Source organism: Phyllobates terribilis, unplaced genomic scaffold, assembly GCF_046119375.1.
Source record: "Phyllobates terribilis strain yellow unplaced genomic scaffold, ASM4611937v1 Scaffold_4__5_contigs__length_816908805, whole genome shotgun sequence".
Lineage (NCBI taxonomy): Eukaryota > Metazoa > Chordata > Amphibia > Anura > Dendrobatidae > Phyllobates > Phyllobates terribilis.
The window spans coordinates 600485588-600510071 of NW_027362764.1; the positions used below are offsets into that span (position 1 = coordinate 600485588).

Genomic DNA, 24484 nt, shown 5'->3' on the forward strand with positions numbered 1-24484 from the left:
TCAGGTTTGTGCCACAGTTATGCAACAAATCCACCCAGGAATTAGCCCCTACAGTTATTTAAAGGGCATCTGTCAGTAGGATCAACCATCCTAAGCCATCTATATAGGCAGGTAGGTCATAGGAAGCTGAATAAAATGATACCTTGATATCTGCGATCTGATGTGTTATTCCAGAGAAATCCACTTTTTTCTTAATATGCAAATGAACTATTAAAATCTATGAGGACGACACATATCTGGAGGAGAATCTGCCTCCACAGCTTATTTTAAATGAAAGGGGGAGTTACCAGTGTGAGACATGTAGATCAGGAGAGCGGACTGTCAGTCATTACATGTCTCTCACTGGTAACACCCCCTTTTAAAAGTTCATTTGCATGTTGAAAAAATTAATTTCTCTGGAATAAGACATCGGATTGCAGACCTGTGAACAGGTTGAAACGTCGCATCCTGTGTATGGCAGAATAAAGATGTTTTGAACTTCATCACCTGCTGGACGCTGCCTACTATCGTCCTGTGATGATGTATGCAAGTGGGTTCCCTGATCTGCTCTTTTGTCCTTTGAAGAGTGCTGCGAGCTAACCCTACATGTTTGAGGTCAGTCATTACATATCTCACACTAGTAACGCCCCCTTTTTAACAGCTCATTTGCATATTAAAAAAATTGGATTTTTCTGGAATAAGACATCGGATTGCAGATATCAAGGTATTTTTTTATTCAATCTTCTAGATTTTCAATATTCTGCATGTCCATGTAGACGACTTAAACGGTTGGATCCTACTGACAGATTCCCTTTAATAGGGATAAGGTTAATGTCCTCAGATTTAAAAAGTTGTTTGTTTTTGTTGTTTTTTTTAAAACTAGTACTCAACTTGACTCCACTGCTGATGCCACACAAAAGCCTTGCCCCGTCAGCCCAGCTCCATTCACAGACTACCAGAACAGCTCATCAATGGCAGCCTGGAAACAAGAACCATAAGGGACCACTGAAGCATCAGTGCAAAATCAGCAAAGAAATGAGTGCTGTTCTACATTTTTTTTCTTTTAACAAGCCTTACTTTACCCATTAGTTTTGCACCTCAATTTTGGCATAATTTGGTCACACTTCAAGCCAGACTACTCTCGAATAAGCCACGCTCTCTTGTCAAATGAGACACAAACTAACTAAAGTGCATAAGAAATACTTAGAACCCTTCATTGTGACATTGTGTTAAGTTTTACACTAAGGACTGGGACAAAGCACACTAGTGACCCTGCCTCCTTGTTCTGTCTCCCACAAGAGGGAGCTTAGGGCACTCCTAAATACTGTAATACACAGAGCACACCATCAGCCCCCCAGCGCTACTAATGGTTGCAGACACACCGGAAGCGGGGGCTCTGGAGCTCAGGATCACAGAAATAGAGCCACGGTCACAAGTTATCATTACAGAGAACTTGTACAATGAGCCCCTTTTTCAGTGCCAAGATCGGAAAGGGTTGTCACTATGAGAAGGGGAAATTTATAAAACCCCAAAAAACTATACAACTAATATATCACACACACACCATGGGGAGGGGGGGGGGGGGTGTCTTTTTTTCCTTTTTGAAAGCCGGTTCCAAACCAGGTTTGCAAAGAAGCCTAAAAAGATCCTCAATATACTCAACATATATAGTTCTACATGCAAACCACAATGTAGAAAGATTAAGAAGAGATTAATTATGATGTGAATTTGGTACAAATCCACTTTACATCAGAAAAACTTAATACATGTAATAATCCAGAATACATTTTTTAAATCAAACAACGAAAACTCCACTGAGCTCTCATTTGTAGACCTATAAATGACTAATGAGATGTGCTCAGTGCCATGCGGCCAGTGGAGGTTGCTGCGTCCATGCCCTGCTCGGCTTGTGTGCTCTTCAGGCCCCCGCGAGACACAATGGGAGCATTCTTACCCGCACTGGTGGTTCCTTTATTGCTGTTCAGTGGGATCTAAGAGCAGGAAATGGGAAGAAGGGCCGTAATTAGAACAACGAGCAGTATCTCAATAAGAGGGGCCAGTGCTGCACGGGACATCTGCGTCACAGCTACATTACAGCAGTTTACTCCCAGTTACTTTACAGAGGGATCATTTCCAGTACATATCACTAATGGATTGTTTCTGCTCATATCAAGTGATAAAGGCATTTATATATCTGTAGCTGCCTTCTGATTATCAAAACCGTCCAATTAATATTCACTTAATATGTTATTTCAGTGGAAACGTTCATAATCAAGAAATCCATATAGTGCTCGACATGCCAATGTGATAGGTTCTCACATTAGTTTTTGATCACCAAAACCTATTAAAGTTTAAGTAGACTTTGAGCAAAGCTAAAAAGTGACAAAAAGCCCACAATAGGGTGAGACTTGGGCAATAAACGTTGTAAATATTATGGTATCGCTCACTTGGCTGACACAACTCCTATGAAGATATAGATGCCAGCTGCTGCTGATTCTTATGCTGGTTTATCCTGATGAAGGAGGAGTTTATTCAACTCTGAAACATGTAGATTAAAAAACCTGTTCTTTGTTCAACACCATCATCGCCCACTGGACATCTCCTTGATCAGCAGCGCAGCAGAATTATAAGTATATCCCTTTCTACTATTGTAAGTAGACCTATTTTATATAGATAAATTATATATAGAGATAGATAGATCTAATTTTTTTTTCTAGGTTCTTAAATTCCCTGCAGATTGGTGGAGTCCCAATCTTGTGACTCCTGCCAAAGCTGAAAAAACTGCACAACTCAGGATGTGGAAGCGATCACCTGCTGCTTGAGCATGAGGATAGACTATGAGCTGAAAAGAAAGTCTATGGGCCCGTACTCCTCTCTTCAAGTGCTCAGGTAGGAGGTGAGCATTTCTGCATCCCAATCTGTGGGGGTATAAAGACAAATCTGCACGGAATTTAAAGGGTTTTTCCAGTTAAAATAAGTGATCACCTAACCACAGCACAGCCCCATAAAAACTTTTATCCCCATCAGAATGGATCAGCAGTGCCCATGTGCAACCTGCAATCTATTCGTTTTGTATGGGGCTGCCGAGCGCTGTGCTCTGCTTTTTCCGGCAGTCCCGTAGAGAATGAATGAAGTTACCCAAAGTGGTAACACCCAGATGACAATTTATTCAAATATTTCTAGGAGGAATAACAGAGGGCCAACACAATGTAGAGTAATAGGAAAAGATACTCCAGAATAGTTCCCATGAAAGATAAACATTCACTAAAACAGGTCAGGAGCGGTGGTGACAGGCAGGTCCTTGTTAATATTTAATTTGCCATTTCAAGATGTCAATAGTCTCATTTTGTGAAGCAGGAAATACGCTTAATGGATATATGCTCTTGATTATTTCACTTAACTAATCCTAGGAAGTGACAATTTGCAGACAATGGCTGATCCTCTAATCATGGGAATTCCATATAAAAAGTTCCTCTGGGTTGGAAACAACTTGCAATCACAGTATAGAGATAGATCAACGCTCGAGCGTTTGCATCGCCGTCCCCTCTAATAACAGGATGCAGTCAAGTAACGAACACCTATTATACAAAGCATCAACTAATCAAACTAGTCTTAACAAGTTTTTAACAACCCACTCAGATCAACCCACAGATCATGTCACAGCTGTTCCAGCATTTACACAAAGCACATTTATGTCACAGAATGTGCAGAGCGGCTACGGAGCGCAGTGTGGGACATTGCAGGAGGCATTCACAAAAATTACTCATCTCTCATTTATACATTTGGTTTGCACTTGTTACAGACACTTCATACTGTGGCCTCAAACCCCCCAAAATATGATAGCTGACCCGAGATGTATATTTTCTATGTTCAGGGTCATGCTAAAAGTATATTCCTGCATACTAAATAGATCATTGACCATAAAGGAGTTTTTCTGTTTTTTAAATTTAATTCCTTAAAGGCTTGACCCCAATGAAAATATGTAAAATTGTCTTCATTTGATATGTGACTCAGTGGTCTACCTTGGCAGAAACACTGAACCCAGTGATTGGCTGCAGTGGTCAGGTGCTGTAGTCGTGACATCACCGCTGCCACTATGTCAACAAAAGAACATCAGGGAGCATTTTTTGAATGGCGTGGAAACAGTGGAGCGATGTATTTGGCTTTTTCCAGCAGTCCTATAGACAATGACTGGATCAACGATCGGGCATTTAGGCTGATTCCCAATTTCATTTTACAAATTTTTGCCTTTTTGTGCCAGTTTTGGCACTTTTTGTAAAGCCCCCTTCACATGTTTGTATAAAATCGGTACCAGAAAAAACAGTAATGGTGTCGTCAGTGTTTTGGATCAGTGTGTCATAAGTGTTTTTTCCGGTATGGCAAAAGAAATTACAAAGCTTCGACTATACTTTGGCAATGTTATACATGTACAGCACACAGATGCCATCATGGACTTGTAGCGACCCTCGTTACCGTTGATGCCAGAAAAAAACCAGACAGGTCTGGGAGTGTTTTGCGTAGACACACAGTCCGTGTAAAAACAAGGACACGTGAGCAGCCCCATAGGTTATAATGGGTATGTGTGGTGGTATCCATGAAAAAAATTAATGCCACACATACTGGAGGCATGGACATGTGAAGGAGGCCTAAGTGTGAGTGGGGCTTTGTGAAAGAGATGAAGCAAGTGGTAGTCTGACAGTTTCACTACAATTTACAACAGAAATTGGTGTAAATTCTTTGCCCGTTCATAGAAGACACGTCATATTATAGCACGCTGCACCCAAAAACGCGCCAAAATTATTAAGAGGCGAGTGCCTTTGAATGAACTCAGTGAATCTTACTGCAATGGACTTTTCTTCAAGACTGCGGGAAGAAACTCCAGTCCTGATGAATCGACCCAGTTATCTTTACAGGGACAGATGGCAGACCATCAAACCAAAATTTTCCAATTAGGCCGAAGAACTTTTTCATATAAGAGAACATTTAGATGCATTATGGCAAATCCATGATCAGACTGGAAGCATTTCTGCCTCATCTGAAAATATCTAATGTGACTGATCAGGCACATACAATATCACAGAATACTACGGGCCATAAGAAAAGAAATATCCAAGACTGGGGAACACAAAGAGGACAGCAGTGCGAAAATAGCAAGTAGTAAACATTAATATTTCCAGATTTTCTATTTTTTGGTTAATCACCAATTTCTCAGATTTAAACTATGTAATTGTCAGTCTATATTTATTGGCTTAATCAATAAGAATTACAGACACCGCTGCCACCAATCCTCAGCCCTCAATCTGACTACCATAGGGAACTTCTAACCATGCTGATGATGAGACGCAGGCTTAATAACTAACCATGACAATGGTTAAGGAGACTTGTAAGTTATAGCCAAGCAGCAAACAATAATAAGGAGTCATCATCGTGCTGTTTGGATTCTTGACAGATTTTTATTTTATAAAAAATGTGAGAGCTTCAGACGGATCATAATAACCTGTAAGCAATATCATTCTGACTACAGATAACCTAGTAAGGCTACTGCCACACACAGATCACGCTGCGGCACCGGCCCTGTGTCATTGCTGTCCTTCCACTGCACAATACCTTTATCTTGGAGGGAACCAGTCGTCTCACCTGCAAAACTGCAGAGCCATTATAATCGGTTGTGTGATTTTGCAGGTGAAGCAGTTGTTTTCCTGGAAGACTACAGTGAAGATGTCGGGGTAAAAGAGAATATATATTTTTGTAACTTTTATACTTTTGTAACTTTTATACGCTTTTTTGCTAATGTACTAACCACCATTTTGTGTCTTATAACAATAAGCTTTCCTTGCTACGTATTACTCAAATCGAAATTTAAACTAAGACCGTTCCAGTGTTGCCAAGACTTATTTCAGAGAAACGAAACAAGATTATAAGCTGACGGCTGCAATATCTGCCCAGAGACTGAGATAAGGAGATGTGGACCAATCAGGAGTGGCCAGACACTGGACTTTCATGGCTTACCCCGCCCCGGACAACCCCTTTCCCCTCCCCATTATGTAGTGTATTTAGGTTTGTGTATGTAGGAATAAACACAGAACATTGCTGAGAACGTTGTCTGTAGTAGTCTTTTGAGCGTGCTCTGAGTTTGAACCAGCTTGTTGTCTGACTCATTCTTTGAATGGTTGACCCATGCTCATAGCCTTAATTTGGAGTGACTGGAGGACGAGTGGAATGTCATCACGACCCCCACAAAGAAACTGTGCGGCAAAAGAGCTGCTGTCGCTCAGTTGTGGATGATTGCTGTGTGTGAAAGCAGCCTAGAAGTCAGACACAAACTATTTATCAACAAAATCTGAACTTCCTATAGGGGGCACTAGAGTTTTAGTCCTCTTCCTCAATGAAGAAACAATTTGCATATTTCCCAGAGGAGCATTGCAGCTTAAAGGTCTCCTCACCTCGGCATGTCAGGCTTGACATGTCACTCTACGCAAGGAAAAACGTTACCTCTTGGATCTTGGTCAGACGCCTTTCACCCAATTAATCCAGATCTCACACTTGGCACTCGAGAAGCAGTACCCCGAAACACAGTATCTGCAAATTGAGATTTTGGTTTTGGCTTTAATCCCAAGTCATGTGACAAGGCTCGTTAGAGAGTCGATATTGACTTTTAGGATTGCTAGTTCCTGTAGGTGGCACTACAGTTCTAGTCCTCTTCTTCTCTGAAGAGACAATTTGCAAACTTCCAATACTACAATTTCCAACTTAAATGTGTTGCTAAAAGTAGCTGGAAAAGAAGCCCTGCTCAGTTTGGCATTTCAGATTCATCATAACAATGGGAGGGAAGAGTTATTAATCTAAATGTGGCAGAATTGTAATGCAATTTGCCGCCAAAAATCTCTTTCAGGTCTTTAGACTATGTCTATATCTTGTCCAACACTGGAACTTTGCTTCAATAGGAAAGGGAGTGGCTTAAAGGGGTATTCCAGAATTGAAAGATATCCTCTATCCATAGGGTAAATCACTAGTCACTAGGGGTCCAACTGTGGAAAACCCCAGCAATCCAGAGAACAGGGCTCAGAGACCAGCCTTGAATCAAGTGAAAATGTGAATGCTCAACTTGCACTTCATTCATTGTCTATGGATCTGTAAGCACTGTATTCTACTCTGCTTTCTGACAACTAAACAACACACTGTCTATGGACTCTGCACAGAGAGCCTGATGTGGGCGGGGTTAGCTTTCTCCGCTCTGCTGCATTCTAAATCTAAAAGCTCTGATTGTGTGAAAACGGCTGCACCCAGTAATCTAAGTGATACATCATTGGATTCAGCTTCTATTTGCCTACATCAGGCTGCTCTCATATGAGGTAGCAAACACCTGCTGACAGATTCCCTTTAAGGCAGACATGAACAAAGCCTAAGCCATGTAATTATTGTTTTGCCCTATTTTGTATATATGTATGTATAATATATCTATATTATTATATGTATATGTATGTGGCTCAGTTATAAATAAACCCTGCTGTCAGAATGGTTTCATTTGTTTTCCCTTCTTCGGTTTTCAGAGCAGGGAACTCGCATAGCGATAATAATGAAGCCTGGCACAGAGAAGAGAAGCCTCAATATCACGTCCCAGTGCTGGAGGCAGCGAATGTCCATGCAATGAAATGTCATTACTATACCTTACATAAAACGCTGCAAAGAGAAAAACAACAGCCATTATCGACTGTGCTGACAAAATCACAGTGAAATGTGATGGTTACACAATGGGAAGATTAGGCATGTATTATGCTTCCTTTAAAAAAACATTAAAAATTATATTGTTTTTAATTTGGTAAGATCTGTCATATCTAAGGCTAAAGGCTACTTTAGACGCACCTAATCGGGAACGAGAGTTCGCTAGAACTGTGTTCGACAGTCAAACAACAAACGAGCTAGACGTTCGCTCATCGGATGACTGGATCATTCCTGCCTGCATAACAATCATCGTTCTCGGCAGCACATCTACCTGTATAAACAGCCAATATACTACCAATGGTGACTGCATTCTAAGTGCACAAAATGACTGAACGATCGTAAATTTCTGGTCTCTGTCTAAACAGGTTATGTCTGCCGATCAGATTGTATATATAAATTTAATTGCCACTGTTAACTTGTCTAAATGGGACCTAAATGACATATAACTGCTAATAGTGGGAATAAACTCCAGACCAATCATCATGTAGTGTGAAACATCACAACTCGCGGGATCACAGAGAACAGGGATCATGGTCTGAAGTGTTACAGCATGTTCACATGTGGTGGATTTCTCTGCATCAAATGCACAACACTTGCCTGCTGCAATATTCAGCAGATTTGACCTATGTAATTCTGGTCCCAAAATCCACAGCATTTCCATCCTGTTTGGTCGTAAACCTGTTATCTGATACATGCTGCCCAATCTGTATGCAGTATGCATTAGGCATTGCCAGGTATGCTGGACTCCAACTCTGCGGCATTTCAAAGAAAACCAGACTTTAGAAGCAGCTGGGAACCGAGCCGTGCTGGAGACTAGTCACACAGGCGGGTCCCCGTGGCATGTCCCCACCCGCTGCCCTGGAGTGACAGCTCTCTGTCGACGCCACAGTGTTTCAGAGTCAAACATACCTCGCCGAGATCGTACAGCCAGTGCCAGGTACGGATTGGGCAGCATGTATCAGCTGACAGGTTCATTTTAAGCTGCTGAAAAATTTGCAGCCTTTATGTAAATTACTGTTTAATCAGATTGGTTACTAAGCAAGAGTTTGGCAGAAATGGTGTTATCTTTACTATGGTGCTTTCATTTGCATAAAACATGCAAAAATATCAGCTTGCTTCATCAATATAAGGTCAGTGGTGATCCTATTGAGAAGACAGAGCTGATCTGAAGTATCTGGAAGAGGACAAGAAATAGTTGACGCCGCTGCTGTGTCGGCTTCGTATGTGGTTGGCATCCAGCCTGGTAATCTCATCTGATCGGTGCGGTGACAGTGCCCGGTGTCAGACCCCTATCATATTGTACTGATCACCTATTCTAAAGAGAAATCAGCAATATAGAAATACTTCAAAAACGCCATTAAGCTGAAAAATCATGTTTCATCTCAGGAAGTAAACATTTGGCAACACATATAGAAGGGTTACATTTCTGTACTATCTAGGGTCAAAGTTTTCTAAATTGATACAAATGGACTGTAACCTCTCCTAAAATCTGCACACAGGAATAGAAAAATAGCCGATACTTTATAGATCACTTTTATGCCCCTCCAAAAAAACAAAAAATTGGCATGTGATAAAATTGCGACGGGCAATGTGAACATTATCTAAATGAATACAACATACAATAATCAGACAGACTCATATCGAAGACCAAGTAAAACTGCTTCACTGGAGGTGAAATTTGCAAAATTGGCATTTACTGCCTAGAAGACAATAATATCTAGCTATAATCCGTGCTGGAGCATGCAGGCGTTACCTCCATAGTGCACAGGAATCTCAATCTTCGGACCGATGACATAATGCCCCTCTTCTAAACTGTGGGCTGTGATTGTTGTCCACTGCCGGCACGAGTGAACCAAGAGATGGTCATTCTCCCACAGGCCTTCAATATTATCCCCTAAAAAAATAAATCAATCAATTGTAATTAGCTGATGGTCTTATAATGGCTGACACAAAGATCATACATCCAAGGACTACCTGCAGCACATGCATGCGATTTGTCCCCCCCCCCCCCACAACCCTGTTCACACACAAATGGAAAAAAAAAATTGTGGTGGATTTTTGGAGCAGTCACTGGTAAAAAAAATTATATTTATATTTATATATAATATATATATATATATATATATATATATATATATATATATATATATATATATATATATATATATATATATATATATATATAGCCAAGTAAAAAAGTAGTGTGCTATTTATTTTAGTGGTTTCCCCATTATTAGTCCCATTGAAGCACATCTTTTTTTTGCACTGCAGCACAACAGGCCAACTAACAGTGAAATGCCCCACGGCAGTAAGCCAGCCAATAGGGGCATGTAGAACAGAAGAAAGGGACACAATGCCCCATGGCATGGTGCAATGATCGGCCATGCCAGCATGACTGGCATTACACATATAAAGGTCACATACATTGTATAACCAATAACTGCATTACTAACAAAATACATCACCTTTCAGGAAGAGATTAGATATTAGCAGACACTGTCCATAATACGAAGCCACAAGAGGTCAGGAGAATACGAGCGCTCATTTATTAACTGGGATTCCTAATGTAGTTAATAAATGGGAGAGATTATGGCGGTCAGCAGAAACACTCAGAACACTTGTCAATAGTTACTTCTGCCCCCAGATGTGACACCGCTGTGGCCTGTTATTGGCTGCAGCGGTCACAAGCTTGTCCGATGGGAAATTCGAAGGCCAGCTGGGGACCCGAGCAGTGTCAGAAAAGAAGTGATGAGATAGGTAAGGAGAGAACACTTTATTTTATTATAACCTTGCTGGATAGTTTTGAAAATAAAATCCTTAGTGGACAATCCCTTTAAGGCTTGTTGCCCCATAAAATGGACGTTTCCCATTAAAGTACTGATCATTTGACAGGTTTTTATTTATACCTCTTCAACCTGCAATTAGTGCATTAAAGATTGTCTCTTCGAGTTCAGAAAAATTAAAAGAGGCTGCATTATAGTATCTAATAATAAGAGAAAGAAAATGAAGAATCTCAAAAAATAATTGAATGTAGGTTAACATAGGAAATGTTGGCTCTAGACCAAGAATGTCAAACTCAAACCCACAGAGAGTCAAAATGAAAAACTTGGACAAAGTCGTGAAGTTGTGGACCAACCAGTATATAGTATAATAAGCCCCACATAGTCCTCCATACAGAATAATGGGCACAACAGGGCTGTGGAGTCGGAGCCCATTTTGGTGGAGTCGGTATAAAAAGGACCGACTCCTAAAATATATAATAAATTGGGTACAGTAGTTCAATGCAGTTTGTGGGGAACATTTTTTCATAAGAATTTGGGAAAGTTATGAAATGTCCTATAAATGTCTGTCCTATTCCTGATCTAAAGGTCTCGACTTTTAGCTGAGATGAATCTGTGCTACAGTAAATTTATCACTTAAACATGAGCCCTGTATGAGGGAGTCAGAGTCGTGGAGTTGGAGTCGGTGTCATGGAAATTGAGGAGTCGGAGGTTTGGCTTACTGACTCCACAGACCTGCCCACATAGCCCTCCATACAGTATAATGGGCCCCACACAGTCCTCCATACAGAACAATGGGCCCCACATAGTCCTCCATACAGAACAATGGGCCCCACATAGTCCTCCATACAGAACAATGGGCCCCACATAGTCCTCCATACAGAACAATGGGCCCCACATAGTCCTCCATACAGAACAATGGGCCCCACATAGTCCTCCATACAGAACAATGGGCCCCACATAGTCCTCCATACAGAACAATGGGCCCCACATAGTCCTCCATACAGAACAATGGGCCCCACATAGTCCTCCATACAGAACAATGGGCCCCACATAGTCCTCCATACAGAACAATGGGCCCCACATAGTCCTCCATACAGAACAATGGGCCCCACATAGTCCTCCATACAGAACAATGGGCCCCACATAGTCCTCCATACAGAACAATGGGCCCCACAAAGTCCTCCATACAGAACAATGGGCCCCACATAGTCCTCCATACAGAACAATGGGCCCCACATAGTCCTCCATACAGAACAATGGGCCCCACATAGTCCTCCATACAGAACAATGGGCCCGACATAGTCCTCCATACAGAACAATGGGCCCCACATAGTCCTCCATACAGAACAATGGGCCCCACATAGTCCTCCATACAGAACAATTGGCCCCACATAGCCCTCCATACAGAATAATGTGGCCACATAGTCCTCCATACAGAATAATGGGCCCCACATAGTCCTTCATACTGTATAATGGGCCCCACATAGTTCTCCATACTGTATAATGGGCCCCACATACAGTAGTTCTCCATACTGTATAATGGGCCCCACATACAGTAGTTCTCCATACTGTATAATGGGCCCCACATAGTTCTCCATACTGTATAATGGGCCCCCCATAGTTCTCCATACTGTATAATGGGCCCCCCATAGTCCTGCATACAGTATATTGGGCCCCACATAGGGTGGCCGTTCTGGTGTCGTGGGCCAGATTTGGCCCACAGGCCAGAGTTTGAGATGTATGCTCTAAACAGAGCCTCAAGCACAGGGGTGGGGGACCTCAAGCCTGAGGGCCATTTACGGCCCCCGATGACCTTTTCTGCCCTGGGCAGATTCCTGGGGACCACAGGGCTTGGGCCGGCAGCTGTGTATTGATGGCCACGGGTCTTTTAATTTCACCTTGCTCTGTGAGCACGCAGACTCAGTGTTCACTACTGCATGCTGAGGCGCGTGCAATTAAAGATTACGTCCAGACACCAGTGCCAGCGTCAGGATGTACTTTGTGGGCAGAGTTAGTGTGCAATTTGTTCGGCCCCCGAAGGATGGTATAAATATCCAAAATGGCCCTTGGAAGAAAGAAGTTTCCTCACCCCTGCTTTAACAAGCCATAAACTTGTATTAGGGGAAAATCTCTTTTAGACAGCCCACATAATACCCAGTATTTCTTTAAGGATAAGTTTCATCCAGAAAAAAAATGGACGACTTTTCATCTTGGTTGTCATCTGTAGGGTATCTGTTTTTATTTAATATTTACAAGACCAAAAATAGTTTCCTATGTTAATAATGGCAATATATATGTAAAAATCAGATGCAATGCAGTTCATGCATATGGGATCCGATTTTTTTTTACACCTATAGACTTAAAAAGGAAATAAGGAAGAAACAAGGGCATGCAGTGACTTTTTTTCAGGCAGATATTTGGTCCATGTAAAAAAATAAAAACAGCCAGCCATCAGAACAACCAAACTGAATAACATTGACCTGAGTGCTGCCTTTTTTCTATAGACAGCACTCTGACCGAAAGAATGGAACTGTAAATGTAGCCTTAGGGCCAATTCACACATCAGTGATTTTTTCTCACATGCAAAAATTTGTCAAAATTTCATCAGTGTTATTGATCAGAGTTTGGTCAAAGGGTCAGTTTTTACCATCAGGGTTTCATCAGATGTTGATGAAAAACAAGAATAGCATATGTACAAGAAAATCTGAAGTCTGAGCCCTATAGCCAGGTTTAAATGAGGTTATAAAAATATTGTAAGTTTGATCCTGAAACTCAGACAATGTTTTTCCATTTCTCATCTGTGTGCAATCTCTTTTTATACAGCAGCATTTATTAAAGGGAATCTGTCAGCAGGTTTTTACAAAGTAATCTGACAGGAGCATGATGTAGGGACAGAGACCCTGATTATCACTTAGTTTACTGGGTGCAGTTTTCTCTGCTGCAGATCTAGCAGAGTTCAGAATGTTGAGCAGTGTTAATCCCTGCCCACACCCCTGACTTAACACGGAAAGCTGCCAGTGTGTGGTGACAGAGCTGCCAATCAGTGGTGGGATGTGGCTGGACTAGGAGGCATGAGGAAGCCCACCCTCTAAGGCCACGGCCCCACTATCATTATTTGGTCAGTATTTTTTCTCAGGAGTTGGAGCTAAAACCAGGAGTGGGTGATAAATGCAGAATTGGTGACTTGTTTCTATTATACCTTCACTGATTGTTCCACTCCTGAGGAAAAATACTGACCGAATACTGATAGTGGGACCGTGGCCTAATGATAATCTTCTGCAGATAAAACACTGATTGTATTGAAACAGCAAAACACAGCCCAGTAAGAGACACATTGCTGGAATCAGGATCTATTCCCATACACCCTGGTGTTCTTAGATTATATAGCTAAAACCTTGCCAACACATTCTCATTATTAATTTCCGAGACCATTTACAGTTTTCTATGTTAAAGAACCACAATGCATCCATAAAGAAACGGATGTTATACAGATGTTCTGTATGGGATCCATTATTTCCTACACACCCATAGACTTGAATGGTCGACATGGAAAATAACTTGTGCAGGCTGTGATTTTTTTTCACATGCAGATTCGGTCAGTGAAAAAAGAAAAAAAAAAGGGCTCCCCTGCACTGCCCCATTGAATAACATTGGTCCTCGTGTGATCCATTTTTTTTCACCAACAGCACTTGGACTGAAAATACACTGGTGTGAACCTATATTAATAGTGTATACATTAACAGACATTTGCTACAATACAGATAAACCTTTCATATATAATGGACATCAAGATTTATCTTTTGAAAATAACTAAAACAAAGACTTGGTAATGTGGTATTTATATGGCTGGCATCAACGAGGAGCATCATTCCTGCTAATGGTTACTCTTCCCTAGATTTAGCCAACTCCGCAGAAAGATCTCGCCTATTTCACAGAAGAGTCATCAATTAAGTCTCCGATTCCTCTGAGCTTCTTCAGGACTAGAATCAATACTGTGACTTTGTCTATGACCTTCAAAGCGTGAAGCAGTAATGTGGTGTCGGCTCAGACTACTCCCTTCCTTATCTAATGGGGCAGGATTCTGAGTGATGGCAAAGCAGAGGTACCACCACCTGTCCTGTACGTATAAACATCAGAGTCTACACAACAATGGAAGAAACAATAACAAAATAATACAAAGGAAAAACAACAATGGAATTTATTAAAAAGTAATAACTAGAAATCAATAAATACCTTGCATAAAACAATTCAATTACAAGAACAACTGAAGGTGTAAGAAAGCAATCTATACTTAGACTTCAGGCATTGATCTGGCCGACTTCTCCCCAGGGACAGGAATAAGGACCTGTCTAATACGAGCCCAAGACATTGCTGTCTAAGAAGTGAGCTGCATCTTTACATACACAGTATGCAGAAAAAAGGAAAATATTAATTGCAGGTTTGTCCGGATAATCTGACATCACAACTTGTTACAACAGCCGCCTCTGCCACTTGTCTCATTAATTTGGCAGCTCCTTTTATACATAATAAAAAAGTTGTAAAATCAGCGCGAGGCCTCATTCAGAGAGCAGAGATTTTTCTTGTATGCAAGAAAAAAAAGGGGGGTTAGTTTCCATCAGTGTGTCAGTCTTCCGCATTAGTGTGTCTTTGGTTTTTCACAAACTGCATTTAGATGGCCTCCGCGTGCAGACTGGGATTTTCACGGACCTGTAGACTTGTATGGGAAATATTGCTCCGTGACTGACATAAAAATAAAAAAAAAAGGAGACATGTCTGCATGATTTTGTTTTTTGTGGACACACGGTTTGCAAAAAAACAAATACATGTGAACAGCACTAGAGGTTATTATAGGCAGCGGTTTATCCGTGAAAAACAGAAGTCTAACTAAGGCCTGAGCTCAACCTACCGGCAGTAGATCACTCTGCGCATCTGCAGCAGTAGATCGCTCCGTGCGTCCGCGGCAGTAGAGCGCTCCGCGCGTCCGCGGCAGTAGAGCGCTCCGCGGCAGTAGATCGCTTCAAACGTCCGCGGCAGTAGATCGCTCTGTGCCGCTACTCTTCTCGAGGACGATAATCTTTTGTGCAGCACAAAAGAATATTTCCCCAGACAAAAGGAGCGTTTGCTCGATCAGGCAGGTGATCGGCAGCCTACTTAGACTGCACGATTATTATGAATTGAGCATTCTTAGGACCAATTGATCATGATCATCTTACAATGTCAATGGACCTTTAGACCTGATGAGGCTGGTACACTTCCTTTGAAAAATGAATATCAAAACAGCTGTGTAATTATATCAAACAAGGAATCTTTCAAGAAGAAAAAAAACTGCCATTCTGACAGATTCAAAGTCAGTACACCAGCCTCATCAGGACGAAGACATTAATGTAGTTTGTATTCTGAACTCCGGTGACAGATCCTCTAAGAAACAAATGATTGAAAACATAAATACACTAAAAGTTACCATAAGGGTCTCATTTTGAGCATTTGTGTGTGTCTCTTTTAATGAGCGGTGCCTATTTTGTTATTTTATCACATCTGCAGTTTTTATTTTCATTATAACCTCTTAGAAAACAAACAGACAATCTACAAAAACCCTATTTAGTAGAAACAAATAAAAGTAAATGTTAAAAAAAGCAAAAAACAAACACTCTTATTTTTTATCCCCTGCTTATCCAGTATAGGTGTTCAGGGGGTTCCCAAATTAGTTTCTTTTTTTACAGGCCGTGTGGACCTACGTGTCTCAATGGCAGCAGACTACAAAGCGTTTGCAGTCCCATGCCATTGGCGCACTACCTTTTCCATCTGTCCTGTATATGTGTATATAGAATTTACCAATAGTAGAAACAAACCAATTTCACAAAACACAACACACACACCCAGGACGTGTATACATGTCATACATATTATATATATATATATATATATATATATATATATATATATATATATATATATATATATATATATATATATATATATTATATATATATACATACATACACACATATACGAAAATAATATACATATAGGTGGAGGCAATGTTTAGCGCCATTGTAACTAGCGCAGTTTCCTTACCACTGTCGCATTGTGCAGCATCACGTTATTACATGCGATATTCTATATTTTCACTAACTTTTAATATCCGATCCAGTTATAACACCATCAACAGAGCGTCATCCTGTGTGACACAACAAAGCAATGCTGTGTGAACAGGGGCTCACATTTGTACTCAATTACTTCTAAGTGATATCAAGCTTCGATGCCCATAAAAGTTACTGTAGAAAAAAATATGGTCAATGGAATATAATTGCCGACGAAAAATAAATGCAGAAACCGCAAAAAGAAGCAATTTTTGGAGGCAGAGTGTCATTATGGGTAAAGCTCCCTTTTATGCGCAGTTCGCGGGTATTGTTCTTTTGTGCTTTAAATTATTATATCTGCATTACTGGAAAAGTGATTATGTCGTATACACTGTACGTCCTCCAACGCCAATTTTTAGAGTTAAATTGTGGGTTTCCAAGGAAACAAAACAGCGGTATGCCGAACACCACGCACCATGGGAGAGGCTCAGCGCCCATGTTCTTAAAGTGAGCCCAATAAAATATATCCTAGCGCCTTTCATCACTGGGGAGTGCGGCAGGACGACACACTGATTAGTTTTAGAGGCAAATGTTTTTGTGCTTATTGACCTCGATTTTAGAAAATTAATGGCCAAGTAACCTAGAAATCTTCTCTTAAATTTCTTGTGAGCCTTTAATTTACGCCCCTTCTCCGTAAACTGTATTTAGAGTAGAGTATTTGATCAACAAATTAGAGGAGATTCCCATGGCTGCAATGGAGACAGAAATACCAAGCCCTATCCATATTCTGTGCAAACCTACTAAATATAGGAAACATCAAGCCTATGCCGGCTATTCACATCCAATCTGAAGTTCAAGAGCACCAAGAAAGTGACACACTCCTACTTTCTCCGAGCGTTAGGGCCTTGCGGTAAGTCTGATGTCACTTCTGGCATCACATACCTGGAAAAGTGAATGGACAGGGCTGTGAAAATGTTTTTGTCCCCTTCTAAATTCTTATCATTTTGTCACACTTAAGTATCAGTGGTCTGTCTGACAAAAAAAAAAATTGCAACATGCCCGAGTTTGATCCGATCTTCGGATGCAAGTCAATGAGTGCGTGGGAAACATCGGACTGCACTTGGATGACGACTGAGTGCAGTCTGATATCCGCACCTCACAATGATCACATTCTGTTCACGTCGTTTGCTTATTCCCCTCCCCCCGATTCTCTGGGATGAGAAGATCTACAACAGTCTGCACCTGTCCTTAGACTGATGGGAAGACAGCTCAGCGAATTAGAGCGGCACTCACTACCAGCAAAAGTATGAAATAACAAAATAGGCGATACTTAGGAGAGGCATACATGATATAAATAATTAGGGTCCCATCAGATAAAGATTGCTTTGCTGTGGCTGATGGGCACACACAAATTGACCAATTTGTGAGCGAAGTACCTTTACTTTTTATAAGTATATTCTATATAGCAGTAATGCAGTTTAAGCTTCATATATTCAAGGTTTGCATAATAGCGCATACAGAGGCTGTAGCGTTCTTGAATTTGTGCATAATACAGTCACAACAGTGTGCAACTGATAACACTAGCATCATTCTGTTGGGGGGGTGCTGGTCAGTTTTTGTCTATATATTTAACAGAGGAAAAAAAAACAGCGATCTGAGGCCCACTACATAAAATATAGAGAAGACAGGCAGCACTCCTAACAAAGAGTAGAAGAAAATGGAAAAACTAGCTGCAAAGAGTTGGTATCTTCTCCCTGTGTTTGTGTAGGTTTGCTCCAGGTTCTCCAATTTCTTTCCACACTCCAAAGACAACCTGATAGGGAATGTAGATTGTGAGCCCCAATGGGGACAGTGATGATGTCTGTAAAGTGCTGCAGAATATGAAAGTGATATAAAAGCAACGTATAATAATTATAAATAATAGTTCCATTTCAAACGCAACACTTCAGCTCCAGAAAAAAAATGAACAGTGGTGAGCCTTTCAAGCAAAAAAAAAAAAAAAAAAATTATATATATATATTATATATATATAAATAATATACAGTACAGACCAAAAGTTTGGACACAACTTCGCATTTAAAGATTTTTCTGCATTTTCATGACTATGAAAATTGTACATTCACACTGAAGGCATCAAAATTATGAATTAACACATGTGGAATTATATACTTAACAAAAAAGTGTGAAACAACTGAGAATATGACTTATATCCTAGGTTCTTCAAAGTAGCTACCTTTTGCTTTGATGACTGCTTTGCACACTCTTGGCATTCTCTTGATGAGCTTCAAGAGGTAGTCACCGGAAATGGTTTTCGCTTCACAGGTGTGCCCTGTCAGGTTTAATAAGTGGGATTTCTTGCCTTATAAATGGGGTTGGGACCATCAGTTGTGTTGTGCAGAAGTCTGGTGGATACACAGCTGATAGTCCTACTGAATAGACTGTTAGAATTTGTATTATGGCAAGAAAAAAGCAGCTAAGTAAAGAAAAACGAGTGGCCATCATTACTTTAAGAAATTAAGGTCAGTCAGTCCGAAAAATTGGGAAAACTTTGAAAGTGTCCCCAAGTGCAGTTGCAAAAACCATCAAGTGCTACAAAGAAACTGGCTCACATGAGCACCGCCCCAGGAAAGGAAGACCAAGAGTCACCTCTGCTTCTGAGGATAAGTTTATCTGAGTCACCAGCCTCAGAAATCGCAGGTTAACAGCAGCTCAGATTAGAGACCAGGTCAATGCCACACAGAGTTCTAGCAGCAGACACATCTCTACAACAACTGTTAAGAGGAGACTTTGTGCAGCAGGCCTTCATGGTAAAATAGCTGCTAGGAAACCACTGCTAAGGACAGGCAACAAGCAGAAGAGACTTGTTTGGGCTAAAGAACACAAGGAATGGACATTAGACCAGTGGAAATCTGTGCTTTGGTCTGATGAGTCCAAATTTGAGATCTTTGGTTCCAACCACAGTGTCTTTGTGCGACGCAGAAAAGGTGAACGGATGGACTCTACATGCCTGGTTCCCACTGTGAAGCATGGAGGAGGAGGTGTGATGGTGTGGGGGAGCTTTGCTGGTGACACTGTTGGGGATTTATTCAAAAATTGAAGGCATACTGAACCAGCATGGCTACCACAGCATCTTGCAGAGGCGTGCTTTTCCATCCGGTTTGCGTTTAGTTGGACCATCATCTTTTTTTCCTCATTTTTTTTTCAACAGGACAATGACCCTAAACACACCTCCAGGCTGTGTATGGGCTATTTGACCAAGAAGGAGAGTGATGGGGTGCTACGCCAGATGACCTGGCCTCCACAGTCACCAGACCTGAACCCAATCGAGATGGTTTGGAGTGAGCTGGACGGCAGAGTGAAGGCAAAAGGGCCAACAAGTGCTAAGCATCTCTGGGAACTCCTTCAAGATTGTTGGAAGACCATTTCCGGTAACTACCTCTTGAAGCTCATCAAGAGAATGCCAAGAGTGTGCAAAGAAGTCATCAAAGCAAAAGGTGGCTACTTTGAAGAACCTAGAATATAAGACATATTTTCAGTTGTTTCACACTTTTTTGTTAAGTATATAATTCCACATGTGTTAATTCATAGTTTTGATGCCTTCAGTGTGAATGTACAATTTTCATAGTCAAGAAAATACAGAAAAATCTTTAAATTAGAAGGTGTGCCAAACTTTTGGTCTTTACTGTATATATATATTTTATTTTTTTGTTTAATGGCCAACGGCTGAGACATGATACAGAATAAGCAAAAGGTGAACACATGGGTCCCAAAAAGATGATACCCACAAAGGAAGGACTAAGTACTTATGACAAATTAAGTAAATATTGTCACCAACCCATTTCAGACTCGATGTGCGTTTTGCAACTGCTCCATCTAAGACCCCAGAAATGGGATCCATGGGAGAGATGCAAGGCGCAAACAACTATTGGTCAAAAAGGACACCAAGGCTTGTTTCACAATTGCAAAAAAATAGATGACCCCAAAGACATGTGAGGAAATATCCTGTGGACTCATGAGTCAAAGGGGGAAGCCATGGGTCCGGATACATTTGATGTAAAACACTTTAATCCTCACACAACCTCATAGCAACATACTGGACTTAGTGTGTTAGTTCGGGGCTGCTCTGCTTCTGCAGGTCTTTGGCAACTCGTCATTATTGATGGAGCAAGGACGTTTTGCCCTTTATGAGAAAATACTAAGAGGAGAGTGTAAGCCTATCAGTCCGCATCCCAGAGCTCAAGCGTAGTTGGGATAGACAGACAGCAGGACAATGATTTGGAGCACACACACAAGGTCACCTCCAAGGAGCTCAAAATAAACAAAAATTAAGGTTATAGAGTGATCGGCAACGTCCCAACTTGACTCCTACTAAATGGGCAATTCATGCTAAAATATATCAATTCTGAAAAGAAAATTAAATCAGAATATAACAACACTGTGACAGCAGCTATTGCTGCCAAGGGTGGCACAACCAGTTATTAAATTTAGGGCAATTACTTTTCACATGGGTAACAGAGATTGTGAATACATCTTTATCTCCCATAAATGAGATGACAAAATTTTAAAATTCTGGGTAAAACGGTCACGGAAAAAGACTTTGGTGTATGGGTGGACAGCAAACTCGACTTTAGTGACTAATGCCAGGCAGCTGCTGCCAAGGCTAATAAAATGGGATGCATTAAAAGAGACACAGATGCTCATCAAGAGAACATGGTTTTGCCTCTATACAAGTCACTTAGATACGGTGTACAATTTTGGTCTCCGATTTACAAGAAATACACAGCTGAACTAGAGCGGGTGTAGAGAAGAGCGACCAAGGTTATTAAGGGAATGGGCGGACAGCAAAATCAAAACAGGTTATCAAACTTAAGGCTATTCTGTTTGTAATAATATCGCCCCTAAGTCTTAATTTTTCCCATGTACAAATATACGGATGGACAGTACAGAGATCTTTCTAATAATCTTTTTACACTTAGGCCAGAGACAGGGACAAGGGGGGCATCCTCTACGTCTAAAGCATATATAGCAAAATCTGGTCTGCAATGGCAGTGCCCCCTGCCCCCCTCCCTGGGCAGCCCCCCCCCCGACCCCCATCGCACATTCAACATTATACATTATACTGTACGGAGGGCCGTGTGGGGCCCGATATACTGTACGGAGGGCCGTGAGGGGCCCAATATACTGTACGGAGGGCCGTGGGGGGCCCAATATACTGTACGGAGGGCCGTGGGGGGCCCATTATACTGTACGGAGGGCCGTGGGGGGCCCATTATACTGTACGGAGGGCCCATTATACTGTACGGAGGGCCGTGGGGGGCCCATTATACTGTACGGAGGGCCGTGGGGGGCCCATTATACTGTACGGAGGGCCGTGTGGGGATTACATTTGGGGAATCATACCGTGATGGGGTCACCATACCTTGCAGGAAAGATTGAAGGAAGGGGGTACAGTAGGGTCATGACACTGCGTGTGGAAAAATTCACTGTGGGGGTATCATACTGTGTTTGGGGGGCACTTTTGTTGGCATCATACTTTACTATTTGTATCATTCAAGGATTTTATCCTTTATTACATATTTAAATTAGGCCATTGGGCCACATGCTTTTTACTGCTCTTACATAAAAATATTATACTAATATTTTATTCTATGATCTAATTAAAATGTACAAAATTCGTTGGACAACCACTCGATCACCAAGAGATGCTACTGCGCGAGAACAATATTGCTGCCCTCAAATTCTTTTTCCTGAAGCAAAATAGCGCCCCCGCGTGCTAAGTAGCATCTCTCAGCATCCAAAAGATGCTACTGCGCATGCGCGAGCCACAGCGGTCATATTGGGGGATGTAAATGTTCACTTTTGAACAGAAATTACACAGGCAATATTTAAAACAGTAGGCAGATCACTGAAAGCACAGTGACCTGTCAGAGGCCAGAGATAAGCACACATAATGAGAGCACCAGCTACAGACCCTCCCTAAAGTCCCGCCCCAGAGAACGAGCATCTCATTATGGCAGAACTGAAAATAAAGATTATAAAAGAACCACAGCCCGGATTTCATCAAAGGTATCATTTTACTCAGTGTAATGTCGCCCACCAGACAGTGTATGTCGTTTACTGAGAACAATCCTGCTGACAGGTGCGCTTTAAGTTTATTTAACCATAAAAACTATGAAACTAAATAAAATCTGCATTTTGTGGTGAATCATGTTGTTTTTATCTTAAATTAAAATTACGGTACTTGGATTTTGGGAAATATTTAAAGTATAACAAATTGGCAAAAATAGAAAACAAAAATTGTTCAGGGGCAAATACTTTTTCACAACATTGCAAGATGCCCCCAATAAGCAGTGAGCCTGTGTCACCAGACAGCCATGAGCTGCAGCACAATGGTAATGTTACGTATCCATCCTCTGCCGCCGTGACCGGCACCTTCTGACTTCAGGACAATGAGACATTAGTCACCCACGGGTTTCAACAGTCAAGGTCACATTCACCACATCATTTACATCACAAGTCACACAAGTTTCAACGTTTTTTTAGCCAAATTACTCAACGCAGCGCACCCTATCACCTAATTACTAGATGCGGGAAAACTGCCATTAAATAGACTGTGGGGGTGAGAGCTAGGAAATAAACCAGCAGAAAAAGCAGATTGGGAAATATTAACTCTTTAATGACTCAATTAACTAGAAAACATTATTACTGTGATTGCATTGTTATTTTCATCATGAAGATATCTAAAACGTAAAGTGCTGTGGGATATGTTGGCGCCATAGTAATAAAAAAATGATCATTTACTGAAAAGCTGTCAAATATATGTATGTACATGGAGAACACCACTATTTCTGGCCAATATATGACTGGTAACTTGCAATTTTCACCAGTATTCCTCTCCGTAAACTCTAATTTTGAGTTCTCTCTGAGCTAGTGGGTTGATGATTAGCCTCTATGTCTCCAGGACAGTGGGGGATTCCTGCAGCACACAGAAAAGCAGCATAATGGACAATACACAGCAATACTGAGACATGTGGATGTGAATCCAGCACTGGATGACAAGTAATTCACCTTCTAAAGAAGCTGGAGCAGAAATCTGTTTCTCTGCCAGTTATCGACTATTTGAGCTGTTTTTCACATTGAATGGCAAGCTGAGGAGGTGGAGATGAGAGGGGAAGAAGTGACTCAGATGTAGAAAGATTTCTTGGATTAGATATATTACAAAAGTTTCTTATATTTGCATGTTCGGTTGATTTATGTAAAGTTTGTTGAAACAACAGTGATCATTGAAATGAAAATACTGAAAAATTCTAATAAAATCATAATTACATTTCTTTCCACATAAAGTGAAGCAAATGCATATCATCAGCATAAAATAATGAGCCTGTGGAGCATTCCTAGCGGATAAATACATATTTTTATTAGCCAGTGCCACAGTGCAAAACAAGTAAATTACAATTGGAGGAAATGCGCCGGTACCATCACCTTGATCAATATCCGTCATTTTAAATGGCTGTATAATATTAATACTAATCATATAACGCATTACAAGGAGCGATCATATAACACGTAGTACATGAGAGGAGATTGGGACCCTACATTGATTCCTTGAAAGGGATCATAAGAAAGGACAGGAAACCAGCATGCCATAATGTACATTTCCTGGCACGGCTTTTTCCATATGCAGAGAAATCAATGGATGTCAGTAGGCAAAGTTACACTCCGTATCCATTTTCCTTCATACATGTGGTGTAAAGACATTTATTCTGCATAATAAACTGAATTATTAACCACGGCAGGACTTTATAAAATAGAAATAAAACCAGTCCAATCATAAAGTGACATGATGTACCCAAAAAGAAGAGTTTCACCACTAACAGAAGCAGCAAAGCCAAATTCAGAGGATATTGTAACCTCAGATTC

The 24484-nt window shown here is 41.0% G+C and overlaps 1 protein-coding gene across 2 annotated transcripts in view; it reads right to left on the minus strand.

The window, feature by feature from the left end:
- Positions 1-24484, minus strand: part of GAREM1 (GRB2 associated regulator of MAPK1 subtype 1) — a 111677-nt gene that overhangs the window by 76363 nt on the left and 10830 nt on the right. For both annotated transcript variants that reach the window (XM_073679213.1, XM_073679212.1), the window contains exon 2: positions 9455-9595. In XM_073679213.1, the coding sequence (XP_073535314.1) occupies positions 9455-9595 (141 nt within the window). The remainder of the gene's footprint in view (positions 1-9454; positions 9596-24484) is intronic.